Consider the following 15,564-nt stretch of genomic DNA (forward strand, 5'->3'; position numbering starts at 1 on the left):
TTCCAAATGCGTAATAACTCACAGGCCAAGCTTCTCAGTCGACTGCGGCTGCTGGCAGAAACCCACCCAACATACAGTAGAGCCCAAGTGCTTACAAAGAACACACAGCACTTTCTCGTCTTTTTTTTACGTTAGTATTTTCCCTTTTCTTTCTTCCCCTTGTTCTCCTTCTGTCAATATCACAAGAGAACAAGCGCTGGAAAACAGAACAGAGTTGCTTGAGCTGCAAATGGCCCAAAACGTTCTTTGTGAATGGGTGGGGTGAAGGATGGCTGGGGGCTTGTGGAGTTAGTACAGTGCGAAAAACTTGGCCAGGTGGAGTGGGGTAAAGGATTGCCATTGCCACCACTGGCCTTTTGTTTGGAGGACCGGGGTCAGCGGGTTGCAGAAATCGCTGCCCGTTGCTTAGCAAGGACGTACTGAGCCGGCAGATCTGCAGTGCCACTGATCCGTAGCTGTGCCTTAAACACAGTCCTCAGGGAGTGTGGTGGCGGTTGAGCATGGTGCTCCACTGTTTGATGTCAAATAGACTTGAACAAATTGCATCCTGACCGACTACACTCTGACACTTTCTTCACACGTTCAAACAGCGGTGAACCAGAAAACGCAAGCTCAATTAACAGATGTGCAAGGCACACACACGCAAGACAAGCAGACCCTCATGAACAGGTACGCAAGAAACAAGGCAGAGCCTTATGAGACTTGTGAATGGACACCAATGATTTGCTAGACATTTTTATGACATCAGAAGACAAAAATAGTTAACTAGTAAACTGTTGTACTGCATCTGGTCTGGCAAAATAGCCTATACCTTTTTTTTGTGATTTATCTCAATCCTGTACCAGTACTCAGCTGGCTGAATTCAGTGGGTGAATTCAAACTGAATTGGTTAAACTGATTGCCCGCAACTCAATGACTAACACTTTGACTAATATATGAGCGGAGAGTTTTGTGTTTAACAAGGATTTTCTGACTGGTATTACAATACACAAGTGTTCAAATGTTTAGGGTCATTAAAATTGTATTTAATAGACAAATGTGTTTATTCAAAAATAACACATTGCATTGATCAAAAGTGATTATATACTAGTAAATATATTTAGATTTTTTATGTCTACTATTTCTAATATATATATATATATATATATATATTATTTTTAAATATGTAAATGTCACAATTATTTGTAAATGTAATATTACAAAGAACCAAACAGAAGAATCAAATTTGTTAGAAAATTTCCAAAAGCAAGATAAACTCACTGATAGTGAGAGTAATGTTTATGAAAAATCTACAGCTTCTTTTTTTATTTGAGCCACATGGGGAACACATCCAGCAGTTCCAGGCAGAGAGAAAGACATAAAAACAACATCAAGCCAATAACATAGAGCCCACTGGCCTGAGCGCCAGCTATTGTGACCATTCACTTACCGTCTCACAGTTTGGTTAGCAAACCCTACGTGAGTCATAAATCTTTACTGCTACTTTCTCTGTATGTGGTCAGGGCATGAGTCAATGATTATTGTTTAAATTAATATAAACCGCTGTGTGTGTGCAACTGTGGCTGTGTATGTTTGTGTTGTGTGCTTCTCTGTGAAACCTGGTCAAAATACTCTTCAAAAAATGTAAGACATTTTATTGCAGGAAAAACACAGAGTGAACACACACTTACACACACAGTGTACTGTAACATCCACAAATATACAAAAAGGAATTAACGAAACTGTATTACCTGTGTTTTGATGATATCATCATCTCTGTGTATTTTCAGCGTATATCCTCGGTTGCAGGTGATGGTGCAGCGAGCTCCATTGAAGTATCCAGGACTGTTACACTTCATCTCTGCATTACTGACCATCGGCTTCTGACATTCAATGGCATCACACGAGTAATGAACGCAACTGAGGGATTACAGAAATTACCATGTATTATGATGATATGAAGTTAAATGACCATATCAGTTCTACTGGGTAAAATGTCCTTTTACACCAATTATATATTTTACTTTAACCCTCTATTGCTTCTATTAAGGTGCGGCCACATTTACCATTATTCTGCAAATTTTCGTGGGGAAATCCTGTCAATTAAAAAAAATGTGTACAAGCTGGTCACGTGACAAACAGAAAGCTGCTTGGCGTCACAGGCTGGTTGTATTAATGAATCGCATGATGAAGGAGAATACACTGGAACAGGCTTTAATAATATACTGTATACAAGGTACATATGGAGAAACACAACAAAACTCATTTGTAAATGAAGACGGACAGAGACTAAGGTAGAACTCGGTGTATATATGCATTGGTCAAACAAAGGGAACTAATGAGATAATTATTATGAGACAATACAACAATCAAAGGAACAAACTAGAAACTGTGTCACAGGACTGCTTCCAAAATCGCATACTCTCTTGAGTAAATACTTATTTTAAATAAGCAATTACTTCACAACTGCTAAAGAAGTATGTTCTATATAGTATGAATTTGTGTAGCATGAATGTAATCTGGAGGTACTACATTCGCCATGTTCGTCAGTTACGTTGCTTCACTGCCATTCATAAATCCTCTCCCGTGGCCTTATGGGTAAACTGTCCATCGTATGCACACTTATGAATCTCTCGGGAAGAAGTAGGTAATCCGGGTACTTTTTGCCTACTCTTTTATGAGTACTGTGAATTCGGACATACTTCTTTTTTCACATGCTGTTTTCTGCCTACTATATAGTGGGGAAGTATGCGATTTCGGATGCAGCCTTAGTTTGAAAATGACTACTGTGTGTATACTGTTGACCCCAGAACATGTGCCAATCGCCAATGTGACCACACCTTTATGAAAGCAAAACTGTGCAAAAATGGAAATTAATTCATCAAATTAATCAAAGAAAGCTTTACTAACTATTACATGACAGAAAATTGGCTTTTTTGTTTTTAAATTGTACTTAAATGTTAAATAGGTACACAATTTAACTGTGATTACAACTGATAAAATAATATAGATTAAAAAAAAAGAAACAATAAAAAAAAACTCAATCATAACTGCAACATTTACTTCCACTGTTGCACAAATTAATTATTTAACAAGAAAACACACTTTGCAATCTCGCATAGCAAACAAATAATTTATATCACTATTAAATAAAGTTTGCTCACTAACAAATGTGAATCATATTTTTAATGGTTGAAAAACAAAAAGCTTTGCTGATGACTGTCAGGATGTAGCGTGACCAAGAAAAAGCTTTTTATTGTTCAAAGTCATCCCTTCATTATTAATAATTTTATTGCCATCTTTCATCTTTTCATCATGTGCTTGCAAAGTGAATAAAATTGATTTATTACCACACATTGTGTAATAGAGGATTAAAAAAAAAAAAGTGTCTAATTGCATTAGACATATAATATTGTAATATCTGATCTCAGCACTAGTTAGATATGCTGAGGTCTGGCAAATCATTTACTCTCAACACTGACATGAGAGGGAGCAATGGTAGATTATCTACTCACCTTTGGCCCATGGGGTTATAGATTTCATTGCTCTGGCAGCCGCTGATAGTGATGGGGTCAAAATATTGAAAGGAGCGCAGCCCAACACCTGAGATGGCCACCAGAGGAGAGCCGAAGCTCACTATAATCGCTTTTGTCCGGTAGAAAGCAACGCTTAGGTCGTGACTCACAGGAATCACCATTGGATTGTTCCGGCAGCTCAGCCTCCAGTCCCCTACAACCATCCAGCCATTTCACAATATACAAAACAAAATTCACCTTCCACTTTTGCTTTCTAGAAACACACAGCTTGGAGTAAAAAGAGTGTTAACATTTTATTGAGATGGGGTGAGACTGACCAAGAGGGTGGATTTGCTCCTTAGTGTCCACCAGCTGAACAGTAATGTTGTGTTGTCTCTGGTCGATATCAGCTGTTCCATCAGCGGCCAGATGGATAATGACAGCAGCAGCCACCATAGGATGGGCGTAATAGGCCTTTTGAGAGATGAAAATATGCTCACTGACAATAATTTCTATTGCTTTATTGGTGATTGTGACTTCACCAAGTAGCATTTGCTCCTAGATCAACATATTTTATTGATTAAACGGTCATAAGCCTATTCTTAACTCTAGTCAGTTCACAAGAACGATAACAATGAAGATGCAGTTCTAAAAATAATTCGAAATATAAAAGAATAGCAGAGTTCACACCACAACTATAATGATAACATCATAGAGGAACAATATCGTTGGAATCACTTTTAGAATGATTTTTCCCAGCTGGTGAACAATAAAAACATTGATGGACAATCAGAATCCATCCTGCTTTAAAGAGCTCAAGCATTTAAAGCAGCAGATGACAAAACGTCTCAGGTAACAACTGTAACTGTAAGGGAACAAGATGTTGTGTCGGGTGTTACACGCTATGACCAGGAATCTATAATGCGCATCCGGACCAAACAATGTCAGCATCTGATTGGCCGACGCAAGTCGATCCCAGGCATGCATGAAGTATGGCAGGGCGATGCAGTGTCTCGAATCCTTTTCAGGGAACCATGGTTACAGTTGTAACCTGAGATGCTCCTTTTCAAGGGAACTCACACTGCTTTGGAAGATAAGACACTATGGGAATGTTAATACCTACTCCACAGTACTGAAAAGTGCCTGTCTAGTGTGAATCCTGGCAAGCACAACCTAGGACATGAGCACCCAAGACCCCGGTGTGGAGTCCAAGTCGAGGTCGTAGAACCTCATAATGTGTGTGGAAAGGACCAGTCGGCCACATCACAAACTTCTTGTAGAGATACCCCTGACAACAAGGCTTTGGAAGCTGCCATACTTTAGTTTGAATGAGCTCTGGCAGCTAGGTGAAGGCTGTCCACATGCCTCATATGCAAAAGAAATAGCCTTGACTATCCAATTGCACATCCTTTGCTGGGAGCCTAGTCTAGGTAACTCGAAGCACACAAACAATTGATCAGACTTTCGCTACAGGGCAGCTCTGTGGATGCAAACATCCAATGCCCTGCCTGGGCATAACGAGTTTTGCTTCTCCTGGTCTGACGTCTGAAAGGAAGGAGGGCAAAAGGCCTGCAACACTATAGATTGTGCAACATTAGTAGGGAACTTAGGCACGTACCCTGGTCTAGAGTGTAGAAAAGCTTTCACCATGCCAGGTGCAAACTCCAAACACGAACGGGCAACCAACAGGGCCTGAAGGTCTCCTACACTCTTTAGAGACGTAATAGCCAGAAGAAAATGTTTTTTGAGGTTAAAAATTTCTCTGCAACGGCTTTAATGGGCTCAAAGGAAGCCGTCGACAGGCCTTCCACAACAATGGCCAGATCCCAAGTCAGAGCCCTCGTGTGGCTTGCAGGCCCCAGTCTCAAAGGACCATGAAGGAAAAGTAACACTAATGGGTTTCTCCCCAATGACTCCCCAGCCATAGGGGCATGGTAAACAACTACGGCCACCACATAGACCTTTAGACTGAAGGGGGATAGCCCTGAGGAACCAATCCAGGTTGATAACCAACCTAACCAATCCAATAGTTAACTGGGTCCAACTGACGATTTTCACACCATGGAATGAGAACTCTCCACTTCAAGGTGTACAGTTTCCTTGTGTAGGGAGCTCTAAAGTTAAATGGCAAACCCACAGTTTGAGAAGAGACATCAGGTCTAAAAACCATACTCAGGCCACCCAGAATGGTACTATTAAATGTATAGGGAGACCTTCCCTAGAACTCCCGGGAGCAGAGCGATCAGAGAAAAGGTGTACAGATGCAGCCTTGGCCACGTCGGGCCACATTGGCCTAGTAGGGCTGGATGCATGAGGGAGAACCAGATCGGACAGTGGGTTGCTTCTTGAGACACAAACAGATCCACGTCCGCCTGGCCAAACTCCCTCCAAAACCCCTTCCTCGACAGGATGTCTGGTCCCTGATTCAGGCACCCAGGAATGTACACTCCCCTTAGTGAGAGCAGCTTGCCCTAGGACCACAATAGGACATGGTGCACCAATTTGCAAAGGGGGCATGACCACAGACGTAGGTGATCACCGATGTGTTGTCTGTCCAGATAAGCACATGATTACCCCTGAGGTCTGGAAGGAAATGTTTCAAAGACAGAAAAACAGCCATCATCTCCAGGCAATTTATGTGCCATGAGAGATGGCGATCCTCAAGGCTTCTTCCACATCACCAAGGTATGCAGGCCCTTGCATGTAACCTTGATCATGCGAAATGTGTTAACCCCTCATGGTGGTCTTGAGCCACCACTGCAAAGGTCTGTACAGCAGCCCAAAAGGTATCACGTTTGACGGAGCTGACATCAAACCTAACAGTCTGTGATTAAGTTGCTTAGCTTTATCGTTTATGGCTAAAAGGATCGATTCGATACGAGCAGCTGACAGTCGTGCCAACATCATCGTCAAGTCCCATACCACTCCCAGAAAAGTGGTCCTCTGTAGGGTTGCAATGACGTGTCGACGTAATCGATTATGTCGATTACTATAGGACAAACAAAAACAAATAGACATGCAATTATGAACACAGAGAGCTTGCTGAAGGCACAGAAGCTGATATTGTTTGGTTTCGGGTGTGCTTTATAGCTTCCTGGTCATGACGTCACACGCTATGGGATGACGTCCCGCCATGCCATTGGACTGATTACGTTCCCCTAGCGCCTTAACTTCAGACACAACACGAATTCCCTTGAAAGAGAACTGCCTTTAGTCCTTACCATTAACTACTCTTATATTTGGCGAGAAATGAATTCCTCATGACTCCTCCCAGTCATTTGTGATTACAGTATAAATATTTGTTAAAAATCTTTTTTTTTTATATATATATTTTTTTATTGTGCTTATAAAGAGCAATTTCTTGCAAATGAAATAGAAGTTTTCCATTATTCCTATTGGAAACCTGTAGATTGATAATAATGTTGTATTAGTTTCAAACTCTAACCTTAAAATCTGATTGGTCTATAAGAATGTTGTTTCAGGAATATGTACTACTTGGTGAAATAAAGGAAAGTCACATAATTATACTGGTTTATGCACTTGATGCGATATTACATAAATCTTTTCATCTGAAATCAAAAACAGAATTACACCACAATTAGCTATCTCTTACCTTTAGCCAATATTGTGAAGTCCAGCTGTGCTGCTGAGACTGCTGACAAGGAAACCAAGCATACTGAGACACACCATGTGACAGGTCAAACACCTTCGACTGACAGCTCTGAGTGAACAAAGACAAGAGATTTTTACTGTTTTTATCTTTCTTATTGAATGCGGCATTTAAATTGTTGAATATTTTACATTTGGCAAATAACTAAGGACAAGTGATGTGCGTCCTAATTGTATGTTTCCAAGAGGAATCCTGTAAAAATGTATAACAGTTTCCACAAAAATATTAGCAGCACACACTGTTTTCAACATGGATAATAATAAGAAATATTAGTTCAGCAGCAAATCAGCATGTTAAAATTATTTCTGGCTGATTCAGCTTTGCCACCACAATATATTAAAATAGAAAATTGTATTTCATAAAATTTTTGTTTTACGGTATTTTTTGTATTAAATTGTATTTCAGAATATTTTTGCTTTTACCAGTTTTTTGATCAAACAATTACCTAGTTCAGGCATGAAACTCTAGATGGCGCAGGCTGATAGATCTAACTCATTTGGTAGTGATCACATCATTATCTACATAGCGCAGCTGATTGGTTTTTGTTGTATCAGTGACCAGTGAGCTGTGGCTCAACATTCAAACAAATACCGGTAGTGTTGCAGTTAGCAGTCTGCAGCGCACTTTCAGAAACCCTCCACCTTCCCCCAGCTCCACCTGTATAGATCTGCTACGGGTGTTAAATCATGTATGTTACATGTGCAGCAGCAGTAGCATGTCTTACATGCTCACAGCAATGTCTGTGAATGTGTTTGGCAGTAGCAAGCCTCGGTACTTGCTCTGCAGCAGCAGCAGCAGCAGCAGCAGCAGTGTAGCAGATCTATTCCGCCAAGACCAAATACATTAACATTGCCATATCCATTACCATGCCAATCTCTATTACGATACCAATCTCCTGAGAGTTGTCATGACAGAAATACAATTATATGCTACTGCTTCTATGAAAAGGTCATTTAGACCATCTGGAAGTTTACAATTAGTCCCACAAGTGGCCAGGTTAAAGTGCCACTCCAGATCAGTCTGAAAGCCAGTGAAATCCAGGTGAACAGGGTGAACTGACCTACTACTCTCTTTTCTGAGAACTGTGAGCACACCGCAGTAGGATTAGAACTGGCCAGAACTCTAGTAACTGTTGAGTTTCAGAATTACCCACATGAACATTTTTGAAGTTCACCAATCATACAAGCTTACAGGGAGGGCCATGTTGGATCCAAATGAAAGTTCTGTACACTGCCGGTAACAGTTTTTTGACATTAAGGGCAACATTATATCAACAAAAAAGCTCAACACGACTTTAAAAAATATATATATTTCAAGACAGAGCAAAAAAAGAAACTTAAGAAATAAACACCAGGTACTCTTCTATGTAACGTTTTGTTTAGTGACTCAATTTTTTTTTTTTTTTTTTTATGTCCTGATTTATATTATGTAAATTTTTCATGTAAAAGCCTGTTTTTTTTTTTTTTTTTTAGCTCATTTTCTAAATCTAAATGCCTTTCTAGTGGCATTTTAACTGAACAGCTAATTCCTAGTTGAAGTCTTCTAAACTTTTCGCCCCTGTTTCACAGTGAATTATGTCGAGTGTATTTCATTTCACTGTAGAATAATGTGACAGAGAACCTCACTGAACCCCTTGAACCCAACTGTGGGGTGACAGTGTTGCAACGCTAGGTGACACTGGTGAGCCGCACGTTTCCTCACAGAGTGAATGCCACTAATTATGTGTTCGATGTTTGTGTATGTGCAACAGCATGCGGGGGCAGACATTTTTTATTTTCTGTAATTAATTTGTCTGATTTGCTTCATTAAATGAGAAATAATTTTTCTTTCCCCATAACAACCTTTTTTTTTCTTGTTTTAAGCATAAACTCAAAACTAGAGATATATTTGAAGATTGTTTGTGATTTTCAAGTAAATTGTAAATATAGATTTTTTTTTTGCTGAAAATAAGTGAAGATACTTTTGCAGATTTTTGCAGGGTAGGAAAACAATATTAATACAGGTCATTCATTGTTAGTGTCATCGTTTCATTTTTTAAACAATTTAAAACATTCCACCAGCCGTTCTTACATTTCGTATGGACATAATCTTTCTAGACAGAAATGAATTTGTCTCTCAAAGTGGAATCATCGTACAGTTCACAGATCTAGAGGTGATGTAATATTACATGAATTAGATTGAGAGACCGGCAATTCACTTCATTCAATACTCTAAGACAGCTCTGCGGGGAGAGAGCTGACTGGAGCAGGGGGATTCATAAAATCTTTTTCATCTCTAAATGCCTTATAAAATTTGAATGAAACCGTTACAAAATTAGCTGCAAAACTAGAGAATTCTGATGTAATGCTTAAAAGAGACTTTTAAAGGGAAAAATGAGGTGCAAAAAAGAGAATGAGAGGATACTCGTTTCTGCACTCCTCAATTCGCTCTTCCAGTCTCCTGAGATTCCTCTCTCTCTCTCTCTCTCTCTCTCTTTATCTATCTCTCTCAGCACTCCACAGTAACCTCAGTGACACTGTTCCCCATTCCACCACCACCCTTCCATTGATTCAAGTACGCAGTCCGACGAGTTCGTACTAAAACTCTGTTGGCTGCTGTGCCACACAACAAGTGGAGAAGCAATTAGTCATTCTGATTCGGTGCTAACATTGATCACCAACTGATTCACTTAAAGCTGCAAGTCTGTTTCCAACTCGAACGGATTTACATTAATTTAAAAAAACTTGCAAGACCATGAAGTGAAAGTACAAACGCAACACAAAGGTTTATTGGCAAAACTAACTATTCAAAGTCATTGCAACCTGTGTGCCACCATTTCCCATTATGAGCCACAATACGTATTTTCAAGCAACAATGAGGTTCAAGCTCAACTGTGAAAAATGGGCATTTCTCAGTGCCATAAATCCTTAGGTTGCGCACAGCGTGATAGGAATAGTTTTGTGACATGATTAATTCAGGAGCTTGCACGATTTCGGGCGCAGGAGACTCGCGCTCCACAAACATCACGAGAGGGGGGAGAGGAGGAGGAGAAGTGGCCAATAAAACTGTAAAATTACAAATGTATCATGTTGAAATATTCAGGGAGTAAAACAACACAGTTGTTTAGACGTCCTTCAGAAAGAGCCAATTCTTTACTACTTCCATGTGTGAAGGGTTAGAGCAATATCTCAAATCTCTCCTTAACAGAATGTGCTTCTCAGCCATTTATTGTGAAAAACTGCACATTTCAATCTGACTTCATCGTCAATATAAACACAATATTTTAGATCTGAGATTTTTCTGTTCACTTGTGTTCATAAATAATAACTGCTCATTTCAATAAGGCACCATTTCCTTGAAAGACCCCATAAAATGACTTAGAAAGTGGTTTCCTTTCCTGTGTTTATGTGTTTTCCTATTAAAACAGGAAGTTTGAATGGGATTTTTTTTTTTTTTTAAATAGCCATTATCCTTCAGTTTCATTGCAGCCATGCATAATGATTTGCTTCTTGCTAGTCAATTACAGGTGATTTTAGTTGGAGGGACATTCTCATTCTTCATTTGTTTATTGGAAAATGATGCATAATATTTAGTTGTATTGAATTTAATAAAAAAAAATATATATATATATTTTTTGTTTTAGTTAACGATAATAAGTTTCTTGTTAAATGAAATACAACTAGAAAAAAAATAAAAATAATAATATTAGATTTAAAAATGAGATTTTTTTTTACTAGATAATACAAATTTGAAATAATTAAACTAAAGCTGTACTAAAACAAATATCAAAACAAATAGTAATATTTAAACAGAACAAAACAAAATAGCAAAAAAATTTACTCAAAAAAAAAAAGTCAGTTAAAATTATAAAAAATAAGTCAATTAAAAATGTTAAGAAAAACTACAGTATATAAAATATACATACTATATACTATACATAATACAAGAAAAAATGTTGATGCCATCAACATTTTATTGGGTCTTCAACACATCCTACAGGGTGTAAAGTATGTGCACATGTGAAGGTATGCTTGTAAAAGTTCATCCCCCGGTTTCACAGACGTGGCTTAAGCCTAGTCCCGGGCAAGCAACTTGCACTGACATCTTAAAATATGTCAGTGCCATTGTTTTGTCTCAAGATGCACACCAGTATTGTTTATATATAACGCATGTTTATACAAGCTACTTAAATGTATTTAAATGTCCAGGCCTAACCCTGGTTTAATCTAAACGCTGTCTATGAAACCAGGCCAGTGTATCTTTAAGCATACACAGTAAGTATGTGGTCTCACCTTCGTCACTGCAGGATATCCAACAGCCACCTCTGCTGGACAGTGCATCTTCTCCTCATTGGACACCTGCACCTCAGTGGCCCATTGATCCAGGAAGCCACTTGGGGTATAGAGACCACAGTCCCTTACACTCGCCTCCCGCTCAAAGTCCTCACACACACCGTCACCGTCGTAGAAGTAACACAAGCTGGGCTCATCTTCAGAGGAGAGAGGCAGAGACGAACAGGTATGAGAGCAATACTGAACCACTGCATAAAAATCCCATTTCAAATGCTTAGATCAGCAGACTGTTATAGTTGGTATAGCAGTTAATCCCATCCTCAGCCTTAACCTTAACCCAGTGGTTCTCAGACATTTTCAGGTGGCGGACGACTTGTGAAACAACATTTTCAGACCACCTAAAACCCTCTACTCATCTGCCTCAAAACAATTATCTACAGTTTTACTTAATAAAAAACAACAACCTTAATTTGAAATAGCCTAGCTGTTTTTTGTTTTTTGAAACACTGTAATTTGGTACCAGTCACTAGTTATTTTTCATTGTTATGTTCCTTGGTTTAAGGGATGATTGTATTTAGCAAAAAAAGGTTCTGAAATAATATGCAAATAAATAATTTAAAAATGTTGTTAAATAAATACTTGTGTGGGTAAGTAATAACTAGTTTAACAGTTTAAAATGTTGATGTTAAAAGTGCAGTTTTAAAATGATCTCACATACTGTAGCCTATATGTTGTCATAAAAAGTAACAACCTTCAAGCTAATTTGAATATTTGAAAGGGAATGCTAAATAAATTACACTTCAGCAATCTAAATAATATGCAAATAAATAAATAATTTTGATAATAATTAATTATTGCAATAATAATACTAATAATAATAACAACTTTAAAGAGGTGATAATATAACAGGAGTAAAACATTTTTCCTCTTAGGATTAAAAAACAGCTGATTTAATTAAAGGACATTCTTTTTAGATTGTCATAAAGATTGTTTAGAGCACTCATTGTTTTACTTGGCATTACTTCACAGTGTTAATAAATGCTCTATTTTTTACTGGCTTTCAAACAAGGACAGCCATAAATCATCATTCATGATGACAGATTGATTATCTTTTATGACTGTACTTCATGTATCAGCAGCCGAGACACATTTCCAGCAAACTGATCCACTCAATTAAAATCCCACTGCCATTATCAGGTGAAGGTCTTTTTAATAAGAGGTCTACCCTTTCAAAATATTGTTTTGTGTTGTTTGTTCTTTGTTTTGTGCTATGATATGTCCCATGATATGTCCCATCCCTGCCTTCGCCCAGGCCCAGAGGTGTCAGCAAAATTTGAACGAGTATAGCTGACACTAAGGGAACATGCTTTTAACTGCACCGTTCTGTCACCTGTTCAGTCCAGGCATCCTTGTAATCAACAGCTACTAGGTGTCAATCAATGCTAACAGCAGTCAGGAAACATGTTTGCAAGATGTTCACTTATCAAATCAAACACTCTTTCCCCAGCAGGCTCCAAAGAATATTAACAAGGACAGACTATGTAAAGTTATAGGCATCCTCAGGCGCACAGCAGCCACAGTACATCATTCAAAGGAAGCTACTATGTATAAAGGGCAGTAAGATCCATGCTGCACCTTGTCACATCACTTCCTGTACTAAAAAAGAACTGTAATAACAATGTGTTACTGCGTACGGTTCGCGTGACACGTTTAAAACAATGCTGGAAAATATAAGCGTAAGGCTGACGCAACCATAGATCTTTGCCCTTATGCTTGATCAGAGGTTTGTCTTGGGGTTCGTTCAACATAAATGCGAGTCGCATTAGCTGAGAAGCTGAGATAAGACATTTTATTTCTGTCAAGCGTTCTGCTATTTTGGACAAAGCAACCAACCAAAAATTGAGACGTTGTTGAAAGTGACATAGAGAGCTCCAACTTTCCACACAAAGATGTAGAAAAGCAAGTAGAATGTGCTGAAAGTCAGTGGCTATTATTTAAAGTGATAGTTCAGCCAAAACCAAAAATTCTTCATTGACTCACCCTCATGCCGTTCCAAACATGTATAGCTACATTTCTTTTTTTTTTCAATGGAAAGCAAAAGGTTTTTTTTTTAATAATGCACTGGTTGACCTACTACTAACGGCCAAGATTGTGAAGTGTTCATACGATGGGCACTTTACTATCCCATGAGGCCACGGGAGACGATTTGTGAATGGCAGTGAAGCAACTGGTAGTTCACATGACAGTGACAACATGGAGAATTTAGTATGTTTGAATTACATTCATAATACTACACACATTTATACTACATAGACTGTACTTTTGTAGCAGTTGCAAAGTAATTACTTATTTAAAATAAGTACCTATTTAGAGAGTATGCGAGAGGGGTCATTAAATCATTAATTGTATTTGGTTTTGCTCATTTTAGAAAAAGTGAGTGAAACTCGACAATAAAGACAATACACATTTCATAGACTGAAGATTTCAAGCTTCAAAGTGTCATAAAATGTATCCATGCCCTACTAAAAATGCAGCATTGCTGGTCACCAGCAGAAGATTTGTTTTGCATACTGGGACCAGCATGGGATTTTGCCAGCTCAGTTTAGCTTGAGAACAGCACAGTTATGCTTGACCAGCACGATAACAGCTCTAACCAATATAAACCTGGACCCAGTGGCACCTGCAGCAGTATGTCTGTGCGTACCATGAGAGGGCAGTAACTAATGGCGTTTTTATTTTTTACGTTCTTTTTAAATTGATTATTAATCTATATGTGTATACTCATGACATTGCGAAAGCAAGAGAGAATGAGGATAAATTAAGGTGTGCATTTGTGTGTTGTAAAATCAAATGTGTGCAATGCGCGTGCATGGGTGGGCGATGGGTGGAAATAAATCTGATGGGCTAGTTTAGTTTGGTTTCATTGGCGCTTTTTCCATACACGAAAAATGACATTACAGATAATTAATGTTTAAAACCAGGCTCAAAATGAGTAAACACCCTCGAAAACAACTAATCTTGATTGAAACATTTACAAAAAGGCCTAAAATGGAAAAATTAAGCCTCTTAAATCTTTGAAGCGTTTCTCTGATTGTTTCGGGAAAAGATTCGAAGCTTCAAGAGTGTCGAAAACAGTGCCATCTTGTGGCAGGTCAAATTTATAGCAGCCATAAACCCAAGAGCGCAACTCCGCTGTTTTATCCATTAAGCACAAATAAAAGCCTGACAATGCTACATGTTAAGTTTTCTGATAATATAATTCACATATTAAAGTGTGGCAATAAATTAAATGTAACAGCAATGATAATTATAATAATACAATTTACCAACAGAGTTGTCTGAGGCAAGTAAACTGTGCTCTAATTATTTTATGGTTTTTATACTGTTTACTGTTACTGATGATGTAATATAGGCTTATAAAAATGTTTTGTAAATGGACTTGAACTTCCATAAACCCAGTAGTGGTCTGGGTTCAAACAATCCGACACGCAAAGTGAAGCATTTGAGTGACTGGAAAGAAAGCGAGGCTACGTTTTTCGCTGATCACGTGTTTCACTGAAAACAATACGCGCTCCAGGACAAAGCCGCGCAACGACTGGAGTAACGTAAAAAAAAATAAAATAATTCATCTATCTCCACAATCAGAGTGCACAGATTCATGCATCCGATGTTCGATTTCACATCGATTTGCATCAAAGCAATAATTGATTAAATTGCTTTTAGAAGACAGACGGGAGTGGGGTGGGGAGAGGGGTGTGACTCATGAGCTTTATTTCAAGTTTTCTGAAGCCATGTGATAGAAAACGGATGTGATGTGACGAACAGACTAAAACAGACTGAAAAGTCGTTATTCACAGAATATTTTCTAATCCTTTGAGCTGTTAACTGTTGCGAGATGACTTCAAGAACCGGATCAGTCTGATTTATAAACAAATCATTCAGACAATGTTTGTAAACAGGATACAATTATTAATTGAAACATTACAACTACAACAATTTCTTTCTTTTTTTTTTTTTTTTGCATTTTTGATGTAAATAACAAATTTTCATTTTGTGTCAACTGTTTCTTTAAGGCAGCCAAAGATGCGAACTCATTGAACCTACATACAAAAAAAACGCCGGAACTGCC

The 15,564-nt window shown here is 38.3% G+C and overlaps 1 protein-coding gene across 1 annotated transcript in view; it reads right to left on the minus strand.

The window, feature by feature from the left end:
• Positions 1 to 15,564, minus strand: part of pappab (pregnancy-associated plasma protein A, pappalysin 1b) — a gene marked incomplete at its 5' end in the record, with an annotated part of 107,818 nt that overhangs the window by 42,270 nt on the left and 49,984 nt on the right. Inside the window, 5 exons of the mRNA XM_084413222.1 lie at positions 1,731 to 1,899; positions 3,495 to 3,708; positions 3,833 to 3,968; positions 7,108 to 7,215; positions 11,436 to 11,632. Of these exons, the coding sequence (XP_084269348.1) occupies positions 1,731 to 1,899; positions 3,495 to 3,708; positions 3,833 to 3,968; positions 7,108 to 7,215; positions 11,436 to 11,632 (824 nt within the window). The remainder of the gene's footprint in view (positions 1 to 1,730; positions 1,900 to 3,494; positions 3,709 to 3,832; positions 3,969 to 7,107; positions 7,216 to 11,435; positions 11,633 to 15,564) is intronic.

The sequence above is a fragment of the Rutilus rutilus genome (genome assembly GCF_951802725.1).
Source record: "Rutilus rutilus genome assembly, chromosome: 7".
Lineage (NCBI taxonomy): Eukaryota > Metazoa > Chordata > Actinopteri > Cypriniformes > Leuciscidae > Rutilus > Rutilus rutilus.